General features: G+C 45.2%; 1 protein-coding gene across 1 annotated transcript in view; it reads right to left on the bottom strand.

Moving 5' to 3' along the window:
* Window positions 1-4,398: 4,398 nt before the first annotated feature.
* Window positions 4,399-12,021, bottom strand: part of LOC114106959 (signal-regulatory protein beta-1-like) — a 355,204-nt gene continuing 347,581 nt past the window's right edge. Inside the window, exons 5-6 of the mRNA XM_027954196.2 lie at window positions 5,921-6,035; window positions 4,399-4,654 (exon numbers count right to left, since the gene is read on the bottom strand). Coding sequence (XP_027809997.2) covers window positions 5,923-6,035 — 113 coding nt within the window. The 3' untranslated portion in view covers window positions 4,399-4,654; window positions 5,921-5,922. The remainder of the gene's footprint in view (window positions 4,655-5,920; window positions 6,036-12,021) is intronic.

The raw sequence follows: 12,021 nt of genomic DNA, 5'->3' as shown, positions 1-12,021 counted from the left end.
AGCTGTACTGCATTTCAATGGTGTGTGGCCCATGGTGCGTGTTCAAGGAATGAGAGAGAGAGAGAGAGAGAGAGAGAGAGAGAGAGAGAGAGAGATATCACTGCATGGCCTTGTTCAGATCACCTCACCTTATGGGGGTCTCAGAAGTGATCAGGATTTACACACTGATCCCCTGGAGAGATGTTCTCTGAGCTGAAGGACTGTAATATGCAGGTGATTCTTGTCACTGCTGTTTAAAGTATCAGCTGATATGACATCTCTGGCCCCAGCTGCAGGGGAGGCCTCCCAGAGACAGTGCTCAGGACCCTTGGTCTGGGCTCCAGATGATGCTCTGTCCTTGCCTTCCATGGCAGAGCCTGTGTTTGTCCTGAGTCCCTGGGAGTCCAAGGACAGAGCTGACCCAGGGGCCAGGACAGCAGACTCTCCCCAGACAGTGCTCACTCACCTGTGAGTCCCAGCAGGAGGGTCAGCAGCAGGACAGAACAGGGACACTGAAGCCAGGAGGCAAGCACAGACATGGTGGAGCCCTAAGGAGCCTTCTCTGTCCAATGTTTGTTCTGGGGAGAACCCTGAATCTGCTCTCTGGAGAGAACTGACAACCTGCCTCCCTTGTTGCAAGACAAAGTGACAGTGACAGAGTGACAAGCAATTTCCTTCAAGACTGAGAATTTGAAAACAATATAACAGACAGCAAAGTTAAGCATCTCTCATGCTGCATTTTCAGAAGGAATTGAACAGGCCTCAAGGAACAAGGCCTCCCTAGGCCTGTGCTGGTCAACTAAGCCCCTCGTGGATTTGTTCATTTCGATATTTGTTTTTTATTGGTCCTTTTTATTTGTGCATAAATGTGAAATTACCTGTGGAATATTTATATTTTCAACTTAACATGACTTTTCAAGAACTCATTCCAGATTTCCTCCCCTTTTCTGTCTCTCCTCTCTGACTCTTGATCTCCTTCTATAATTCCGATCTTTCTGAAATCTTTATTATACCACATCCTTCTCTTAGTCTTTCCTTTATGTAACTCTAGTCTCCACAGATGAGAGAAAATAATTCAAATTTGATTTTCTGAGTTTGACCTACTTCACTTAGCACGACGTTCTCCATTTTCCTCCATTCACCACCAAATGCCAAAACTTTATTCTTTTTGGCTGAGGAGATCTCCATTGTGTGTAAAACCCAGTTTCTTAATCCATTCATCTATTGAGAGGCACCTGGTTTATTCCATAATTTCGCTATTGTGATTGTGCTGCAATAAATGTTTAGGTGGCTGTATCCCTGTAGGATGCTAATTTTAGATGTTTTGGAAAAATACCAAGGAGTGGCACGGCTGAGTCAAGTGGTGGTTCTATGCCTAGTTATTTGAGGATTCTCCTTTCTGCTTTTCTGAGTGGTGGCCTTCATTTGTGGTCCACCAACAATGTACATTTCAGTGAACATTTCACCTGCATCTTCGCCAACACTTGTTTTGATTTCTAATCTTGGCATTTGTGTCTGACTGGAGTGAGATGAAACCATATTGAAGTTTTGATTTGCATTTCCCTGATGACAAGGAATGTTGAACAATTTTTTCATGTACATATTGGCTATTTGTGTTTTTTCTTTTGAGAAGTTTCTGTTTAGTTTTTTTGGCCCATTTGTTTTTTGGGTTATTGTAATTATTACGATTTAGGTTGAATGTGTTAGAGTTCTTCACATACTCTGAGTACTAGTCCCCTGTTGGGGAGTGGCTGGCAAAGCTCCTCCCCCTTTCTGTAGGCTCTTTCTTCATTCCCTTCATCATTTCCTTTGCTGTGCACAAGATGTTAACTGACGGCATCCCACTTATTGACTCTTGAATTTCTTTCTTGCTCTTGGGGGTTTCAGTAAAGAAGTTGCGGCCAACACCTACCATGATGGCCCTACGTTTTCTTTAAGCATTTGCAAGGTTTCTGGACTAATTCCTAAGTCTTTGATCCATTGTGATTTGAATTTTGTGTAGGGTGAGAGACACAGATCTATTTTCCTTTTTTACATAATCTAGCATCCAGTTTTCCCAGCACCATTTGTTACAGAGTCTTTTTAAAAAAGTGTAATTTTAGCACTCCTGTCAAGTATCCCTAGACAGCTGTGACTGTGTGGGTTTGTCTCTGCCTTAATATCCCTTTACACGGGTCTTCATTTCTATTTGTTGCCAATGCCAGGCTGGTTTTGTTACTATGGTTCTGGGCTATCATTTCAGGTCAGGTATTCTGATGCCCCCTGCATAATTTTTCTTGCTCAGTATGGCTCTTGGTATTTCATGTCTTTATTGTCCTAAATGAATTCAAGAATTGTTTTTTCTAATCCTGGGAGGTATGTAATTGTCATTTCGAGGGTGATTGCATTGAATCTTGGTAGTATGGCCATTTTGAGATATTAGTTCTGCTTATGAGAAAACATGGGAAGTTTCTCCATCTTCTACACTTTTCTTCAATGTCATTCTTCAGTGTTCTTCAATATTCAAGTAGAGCTCTTTTACTCCTTGAGTAGATTAGTTCCCATGAATTTCAATTTTGTGTGTGTGTGTGTGTGTGTGTGTGTGTGTGACTGGGATGACTTTGATGATATCTTCCTTGGCTGGATCACTGTTAGAGGACAGGAAAGCAATTGATTTATGAGGGTAGATCTTGTGTCATTTTCCTTTGCTGAATTGATTTATATCTCTAAAAATCATCTGATAGAGTTTTAGGCATCCTATTGTGACAGCATCATGTCATTTCCAAGCAGATGACTTGTTCTCTTTCTATTTGTATCCCTTAATTCCCATCTTTTGCCTGATTTCTCTGTCTAGTGTTTCAAGATCTATATTGCACAGGAGTGGGGAGAGTGGATAACCTCGACTTGTTCTTTATTTTAGAGAAAATGCATTTAAATTCTCTCCATTTGGTGTGATGTTGGTTGACATTTGTCATTCACAGCCTTTTACAATGCTGAGGTAAGATTCTTTCATCCTAACCTTCTTCAGCATTTAATCATGAATTGATGTTCAAAAGATCTTTTCTTTACCTATTGAGATGGTCCTGGGATTCCTGTCCTTAATTCTGTCTAAGTTGGGAACAACATTTATTGATTTGCAAATGTTGAACCAACCTAGCTTCCGTGGGATGAAGCCCATTGATCATGCTGTACTAGCATCTTGCTGTATTTTTCATGCAGGTTGGTAATATTTCATTAAGTATTTTTGCATCTATGCCCATCAGTGGTATTGGCTTGAAATTCTCTCTGTGTGTCTCAGTCTAGTTTTCACATAAAGATTCTACTAGCTTCAGAGAGTGCATTTGGGAGTGTTCCCTCCATTTCAATTTCATGGAACAGTTAGAGAAGGACTGGTGTTAGTTTTTCTTTAAAGGTGTGGTAGAACTTAGCTGATGATGCATGTGGTCCTCATCTGTTCTTTGTTGGAAGCCTTTTACTTGCTGTTTGAATTTCACTCGTGACACTGCTCTGTTAAGGTTTTCTATATCTTTTGGGTTCAATCTGGGCAGGTCACATGTGTCTAGGAATTCATCAATGTCTTCTAGATTTTCTAACTTTTTTTAGTCTGAATTTTGCACATAGCGTCTAGACCTTCTCTGGATTTCAGAAGTGTTTCCAGTGATGTTTCCTTTTTCATATCTAATTTGATATACTTGGGTTTTTCTCTCTTTATGTGGTCATTTGGCTGAGGGATTTTCAATCTTATTTAACTGTTTAAAGAACCAGCTCCTCCTTGCATTGATCCTCTGTGTTATTTTTCATTTTCAGTTGCAATAATTTCTGCTCTGATCTTAATGATTTCCTATCCTCTACTCTTTCTGAAATCAGTTTGTTCTTCCTTTCCTAAGGCCTTGAGTTAGAGTATAACCTTATTTATTTGATATCTCTTTATTTCGTTCAGGTAGGCACTCAATGATTTGGATTTTCCTATTAGAGCTGTTTTCATAGTGTCCCAGAGATTTAGATATGTTGTGTCTCTGTTCAAATTTGCTTCTAAGGATTTCTTCATTTCTACTCTCATTTCCTCTTTGATCCATTCTATATTTAAAGACTAATCAACACAGCAAAAAGCACAGTGAGGACAGGAGAGGTGACAATTATGGAAATGACGTTAACCTGGGCACAAGTGGATAAGAACAGAAGCAGATGGCCATGGTGTGTGGATATGGATCTTGTATGGGGACTTTCCTTTGCAGACAGACAAACTTACTGAAGGTGACATTATCCATATACACAAGAGGAGTGGTGGTGACCCAAAGGGCAATGGTACTGAAGTGGGTTGATAATTCACCAAGGTATAAAAGATGCTTGCTTTGCATACTCAAATACAGAAGAACAAGGCCAGCATCTTGATACTCCTCTGGATAAGTTTTTACCAAATCACAAAACACTAATGCTCAGTGTTTCTATGTTTCAAATTTTATTATTGTATATGTTTTCCTATATGTTTAAATTGACATTTAACTGATATTTTGAGTGTCTTTCATATTTTGACAAATGCTGAAAAGTTGGAAGAACCATGATTATTTTTCATGATCACAATGGAGATGTCTTCCCAGGGTTTTGGTTTCAGTTTTCATGGCCAGTTTTACAATCCTGCTCTTCTATGGAGAGAGAAGACTGCATTTATCCAGGACAATAGTGTTGTTCATAAGTGCTAAGGAAGAAAATCACTCATGTTAAGAATAACATTAGGAGGACTCCTGTGCATCCATTCCCAGGAGCTTTTATTTGCCCCAGGTGGGGCTACCTGGGCCCCCAAATTATGAAGCAATAGCACACACCCTGTCCTGGCTGAATTTGAGGCATAGGACACTTTGGCAAAGAGGAAGGAGAATAATTTTTCCTTATTGAACTAATTAGTTTCATGTGAGAACCTCAACAAGGCTGGAAGGAGGGGTAGGCAGGAAAAAGATGGCTGAATGACTTTTGAGAGTGAGGACTAGGGGTGCTTGATGGCCAAGCCCAAGGCAATGGAGGAGAGCCATCCTGATGTGGTCATGTGGGGCTTGCTTCTCACATCTGGGGAGGTGTCATGAGTTGCTGTCCAGAGGTAGGTCCCAGGGCCCTGCTCAGGACCACAAGTTCAGGCTCAGCCATGGGGCATCAAGGACTGGGCAGAGATGCAACAGGGGCCTGTGGGCTGGTGTCCTTGGGGGAGGCATGTGGAACAGAGGCTACAGAGGTTTCGGGGCAGCTCCTTCTCTCAGACTGAGCACCGTGAAGCAAGGAGAAAGTAGCAGAGACTGAGGGTGGAGAAGGGAGAAGGTGGCAGATACTGAGGGTCCCAGATAGCAGGGAGTGATGAGGATCTGTGGGAAACATGTCCACATTCACTTATCTATGCACTTTTCATGACAATTTCTGAGAGCAATGATGTCCTCATGTGGATGTCCTGGGACACCTGTCTTGACTGAACCAATACCCCAAGTCAGGACTCTTAGCTCAGTCTCTCCTGTTTCTTGACTCCTCTTCCCTCTCCTTGCAGTAGGCCACAATGAGAGTCAGAAGTGAGCACCCTGAGAGCAGCCCACCTAGGTCTTCTCAACATTGTTCTGTATGGTAGAGTCTTCCTACACATGGAGGCCCAGCTGTTGACTATTGGACTAATCTAGAGGTGGCCTCCAAGGGACACACCCAATCTGCTATACCTCTTTGTACCCCATGGGCCCATCATCTCTGGACCGCCTAGGACTCAGTGGACAACCATTGACAACACTTGACCCCTTATCTTCTACACACCCCACATACTTCCTGGGAGCTGGGACCCCACAGAAGTTTCCTGAAACCCTGAGGGTGCTGAGGGGTGTGTGCCTGGTTCTCTAGACCCACTGACTCTGCAGCTGTTCACAGGTGGGCTGCACTCCCCCTGTCCCTCCCCCTCGGCAGCAGTCTGGGTGCACCCTCCCTCCTGGGGACTTACAGTCAGGACTTCTGCTTCCTATGAATGTAGACAGCAGAGACACCGACTGCCAGTAGGATCTTGGAGCCAAAGAACAGGGCTATGAGGTATGAAGCAAGAGTAGACTTCACTGCTCCTGAAAATCAAGAGACAAGGGGAGCCATTAGGAGGACTCATATGCATCCATTCTGAGAAGTCTCTACTTGCCCCAGGTGAGGCTACCTGGGCCCCCCAAAATTATGAAGCAATACCACACACCCTGTCCTGGCTGCCGTAGTCAAGCCTGAGGCAGAACCTGGTCAAGAGGTTCCTTATTCCCACCCACCCAGTCTCAGGATAACCTCCCCGAGGGAAGGTGAAATTGTGTGCTCTGTGCCCATTGCCATCCCAGCCAGGATGATTCTGTATTGATCCTCTGTGTCTCATGTAGAGGGATCATCTCCTCCTGATAAGGACACTGAGGCCTGGGGAGTTAGGGAGGGTCACAGCTTAGAGGAACCCAAACCCAGAGAAGCTCCTCCATGGAGTCCTATATGGTGACATCTGAGGTCATGGTTTTTGGACCAAACAAATGCCCAGTGTCTTCAGGCCCAGAAAACTATTTTCAGTGGGGCATGCACATGGGGTGAGGGCCCTTCCCTGGTGAGAGGTGAGGGCAAGGTTGCCGGCTCAGGTCCACGGGTGAGCTGAGGGGACCTGGGTCTCAGCACCTTGGGGAGCCTGCTAAGGAGGTGCAGGATGAACTAAGAAAACCGCTGGCTAAAAAAGACTTTTGTGGGTCAAGAACATGTTTCTCCTGTATGGGAGGGGCCACAGTCTCCTAATAGCAGACCCCCCTCCAGGGCTCTGTCATCTAAAGTCTTACTGTTGGGCATACAAAGCCAGATCCAGGGAATTAGACCTGGGGAGTCTTTTTTTTTGGTGCCATGAGCCATTTATCCTTTTAAAATGATGCTAACAAAGATGGGAAAATATTTCCTAAAGAAAGTAATGCTGTTGGATCCTTAGGCAGGAGGGGACACCTCACCCCGTGGGGCTGCTGCCCTGCTGGAGGCCACAGTTTCAGCTGAGTGCTGCTCTGGGGCTTTTCCTCAGTGGAGGAGAGCTGCACTGCCTGCCCCCTCCTCCCTCTAGAAGGCACCAGCATCAGATCCTGGCGCCCCTCCTCCACTGAAAGCAGCTCTGGGGGTCCTCTGGCTGTCTGTGGGGGCAGCTGAGTTGCTGCTTCATTTCTTCCTTGGGTGGGAGGGATCCTGAAGTTGATCCTGAGAACATTCCAAGACTCTCCCTGATTCCCCGTCCATCACATTGAGAACTTCACATGGAATCCCAGCTCCAAGAGTGGTCTGGGAATTGGACTCTACAATTTGAGTTTGAACCTGGAACTCATTAGCTGTCTGGTATCACGACACCTGTGCTGGGGGTCAGTGACACCTGGGCAGGCACTGGCCTGTGTTGAGGTGCCCTTGTTCACATTTTCACCAGAATTGCACTTGTGGATTAACCTCAGGAAGGGGATTCTTGGGATTTAGTGCTTGACCATGAATTGGGAAATGGCTATTATAAAGCTCTGGTATTGGAGGGCTTTTTCTGGGCATCAATTCTGTGGGGAAAGACAATGAGAAAGTATATATGAGTCATCAGAAGGTAAAGGTGAAGTGTGAGAGCCAAAGGAGTTCCTCGTGGATTTGTGGTTTTTTTTTTTTTTGTCCCCTGGAGCCAGAGGGCATCAAAAGCAGAGGTTTGGTTCCTGGATGAAATTCCAACAGTAGCAGAGCTTCAGAGGCGTTGACATTCTCAGGTTCAAGGGCTCTTGCTGATAGGGAAGTTGTAGATGCTGGAAATGAAGTTAGGGCCATATGGATCAAAGCACTCAAAGACCTTTGATGCTCCAACTACCTTTGTGTTAGGACCACAGTTTCAGCAGGATGGCTGCCAATTAACTCTGCTCCAAAGACATCCAGTGCCATTTTACATGTTCGATCTCAATAAAAATGAGTCTCCTGCATCATGTAATCCTCACTGCATCCCAGAAAGGAGAAGTGCTGTGGTTCCATGTTACAGAGAGGATCTGGGATGCGCCAGGGCACACTTCCCATGGGCTGGCCCTCAGGATGCAGTTTTATGCTGGTGTCCAGGTGTGTCACAGGAAACTAGGAGAGTGTCAGATCAACAATTGTAGCCTCCTCACACAGAAGCATCAAAAAGAAGATCAATATGCATCTGATGTAAGCAGAATAAAGTAAATAATAAACTAGAAAAGGGTCAAAATTCAATACAATGGAATACAGGGAAGTAATGGAGAAGATAATTGAAACATGAAGTTGATCCTTTGAAAGATCAATAAAATTGAAAATCCTCTTGCAAAAGTAATTACAGATGATGATGATGATGATGATGATGATAATGATGATGATGATGATGATGATGAGAGAGAGAGAGAGAGAGAGAGACTCTAGTAACATCAAGATTTAATATGGTGCATTGCTACAGATTCTGCAAATATTAGACTGATAATAAAGAGGTGTTAGGTAATAATAATGTCTATTTTATTCTGCTGTCCTTGTGTAACTAATTAAAACAAATAAAAATTCTATATAAAAATAGATGTTAGGTACCAATCTACAGTTGTAAAGTTGACACCTTAGATAAAATGGACCAACAATGCTTCAAAGACAAACAAGCTACCCCAATACACCCAGAATGAAATCTAGAATGTGAATGGCCCTAAACTTCTAAGTAATTACATCATTTTAAAACTTGGCGAAAGTTTTCCTGATGTCCAAATGGTTTTGTAAGGAGATTGAACCATGTATTCAAAGATTAATTAAAACCAATTTTGGTGCAGAGAAGGGCTATAAAAGGAATTTTGAAAAATTGGAATATATACTTTAATCATTATTAATGATTAGAGAAAATATCATTATTTTTATGAACTGGGATAATGCTGTTGGATTTGTAGAGGAATGTCCTTCATCATTTGACCACTCCAGCTGTGGACTGCACTTGCACTGTTTTGCATACCTGTCTAAGTGATTAGCACAGGAGTTAGGCAGCCTCCATATATCTCCTACAGTGAGGAAATTGCATTTGCTTTCTGTCATTACTCTCCCTGCAAGAAGGGACAGGGAAGAATCAGTATCCCATGGTTGACCCAGCAGCACAGGAAGCCCATGATAGGGCCTGTTGGAAGGACCTCCACCTGAAAGAGTCTTGTGGAGTCAGACCTGCTCCTGTGGTTCACAGGGAAATGACACACATTGGGCCACAGAATGGGGTCTCCAGACAACTTTTGGGTCTTTGGGACAATTTTCATGGGAGAGAGAACATTTTTTTTAATTAGCAAGAATTTGCTCTATGGGCTGATGTTGGCCCTGTCCCCAGCAACTTAGATTTGTGTTGAGTAGTACAGATAGTCTACATGTGTCAGGGCAGAAAGACATTAGCAACGTTCCCATTGGTCTCCAGGGCTGTCCTAGTTTCCCTTTCTGTCAACTCCTAACACACAGGTAGTTGGAGCATCAAAGGAGAATATACACAAGCAGAAATTTGCATGTTGTGATGAGGCTTTGAGGGTCCTCATTACAGTAGGTCTGTTGCCACAATCAGGAAGAAATCAAGACTCCTGTGGAGACCACTCAAGGTCACCTAGGGGCCTAGTGCAAACAGTCTCCACATCCTCAGGGAGTCCTTTCCCAGTTTCCCCTAGAGGATCCAGAGTCTGCGTGGTGAGGACACAGATGTGTATGGAAAATTCTAATATGGAATAGAAGCTGGGCAGAGGTCAGCAGGGTAAGTAGGAGAGAGAGGCCCTGAGGAAGGAGAAGAGAGCAACTGGTAGGTGGACAGACAAGAGGCTGAAGAGTAGGACAGGAGGGTTCCCCTCCCTCTCCTTCTTCTCTAATATCTGTTTATGTCAGAGGATCCATGGAGAGATGGACCAAGCTCTTCACAGTGGACACTCTTGGTGGTGACAAGTGGGAGGCTTCATGTTAAGGTAAGGTTCTGGTATATAATTATAGACTTGAGAATTATTCTACAATGAAGAGGAATACTACCTTTAGCAACTCCCAAAAAATAAATAAATAAAAAATAATAAAAGAAAAGAAAAAAAAAAAAACAAGATAGAAAAGAACCAGTCTCCGGAATGGACACAAGGGAATTTTTTTTTTAATTTTTGGTATTGCATATTGAACCCAGAGGTGCTTATTCATTCAACCACATTCCCAGAACTTTTCAGTATTTTATTTAGAAACAGTCTCGATGAGTTGCTTAGGGCCCCACTAAGTTGCAGAAGCTAATTTGGCATTTGCCTTCCTCCTGCACCAACCTCCTGACCCACTGGGCTTAGACACTGAGCTTGGCCAGGGAGGTGTCTGTCCCCTGCTCCTTCTGAGAAGTGGAGATATCCAATCTATGGTGTCTGGAGGTGGCTGGCTGGCCTTTATGACCACCTGATAGGTGACCACCATGTCCCTACTCTGGGTACAGGAGTTCTCCAGGAGTCAGCTCATGGGGTTAAAGGTCCTATCCATGGTCTCAGTGAGGACTGAGGTGGTTTCCATATTGGACACGTTTCCATTTTCCCACCAGGTCACATGCAAAATCAGGGGATAGAACTTATTTTCTTAGCAGGTGCCGGTCACCTGGTTCTGTGTCACTGCAAATTTTTTGGTGACCTCCATGGTGGGTGGAAAGTGAGGGTGAGGGGGGAGGGCAATTAGGACTTGACAAATGTCAGGTGAAGAAGGCAAGTGGCAGATTCAAGGACAGGCCCATTCCCCCCTTCTTCCTTTGTGTCCCTGTTTGAAGGCCCCATGAGATGTGTGCCCAACCCAACAGAGGAGACCCTCAGAGTGTGGGTGTGGGGCGCTGACTAAGACGCTGCTGTTCCCAGGCTCTGGGTGCCCTGTGGGAAGGGGGGTCACTGCTCTCACATCACAACACACAGAGTCAAGATGAAGTTTAAAGCATTCAATCAGCTGGGATGTGGGCCTCACCCGGGGTATTGTCCATACCTTGCTCCCTGAAGCTTGAAGAGACCTGCAGGGTGTAGTTCCTGGTGGTGGCTGGCTGCCCGTCATGCTCCACCCGGCAGGTGAATGTCACATCCTCCCTGTGCACACAGGAGTTGACCAGCAGCCAACTCATCAGGTTGAAGGTCCCGTCCTTGTTCTCTGACAGGGTTGAGCCTGTTTCTGTGCTGTACAAGTTTCCATTCTCCACCCAGGTCAGCTGTAGTCTCTGGGGGTAGAAGTGCTTCACCTGGCAGGTGACGTTCACCTGGTTCCCTGCCATGGTGAGCAGTGGAATGACCTCCACGGTGGGTGGAACTGAAAAAGCACAGGCAGAAATTGTGACTTTATGGCACAGATGCTGAGCTCCTCCCAGCATGGCAGGGGCCTCCCTTGGGACAGGGACAGGCATGCAGCAGGGCCTCAGACACTGGGACTTTGCATGGGAGTGAATCAGTAACCACAGGGCCTGTCACCCACAGGTGTCAAGAGACCAGCAGCTCCTCTTAGGGTAAAAGTGAGTGAGGTTGACCGGCACATCTCCTGGCCTGCAGGAAGTTAGATCTGGTAGGAGCTCAGTTATGTTAGTAGCTGCTGGTCAATGAAATGAAGCCACCAAGCACATGCTGGCCACAAGGCATAAAACCATACATGCATGCAGGTGGGCAGCATTGCTGGGAATTAGAGCCAGACCACTAAAGTCCTGGAGCAAAGGCCCCTGGGAAGCCACAGGCTGGGTGGCCAGGTATAGACTGGAGTCAGGAGAAGGGTTCTGTACCTCGAATGGTGTCAGACAGGTTGGCAGTACCTCAAAGACGAGGCTCCCCCTGCAAAGTGAAATGGGCAACCTGGCAGATGACCTGAGAGTGGATGTCCCCAGGGGCCAGGGTCACCTGGGCTGTGCTGGACATACTGTAGGACACAGTTTCTCCCCTGGGGTCCACGCTGGTCTGGGTGTGTGAGAGCTCATTCCCATTTTCGAACCAGTTCAGGGTGATGTTTTTGGGGAGAAGCCGTGGGACTCCCAGGTGAAGCTCACCATCTGCCCAGATGTGGCCCTGTTCACAGGACCCGACACCACAGGAGGAGAAAGTCTGGCTACAGTGG

The sequence above is a fragment of the Marmota flaviventris genome, chromosome 2, assembly GCF_047511675.1.
Source record: "Marmota flaviventris isolate mMarFla1 chromosome 2, mMarFla1.hap1, whole genome shotgun sequence".
Lineage (NCBI taxonomy): Eukaryota > Metazoa > Chordata > Mammalia > Rodentia > Sciuridae > Marmota > Marmota flaviventris.
The sequence above is the reverse complement of the archived record's forward strand: the minus strand, read 5'-3'. Positions and strand labels throughout refer to the sequence as shown.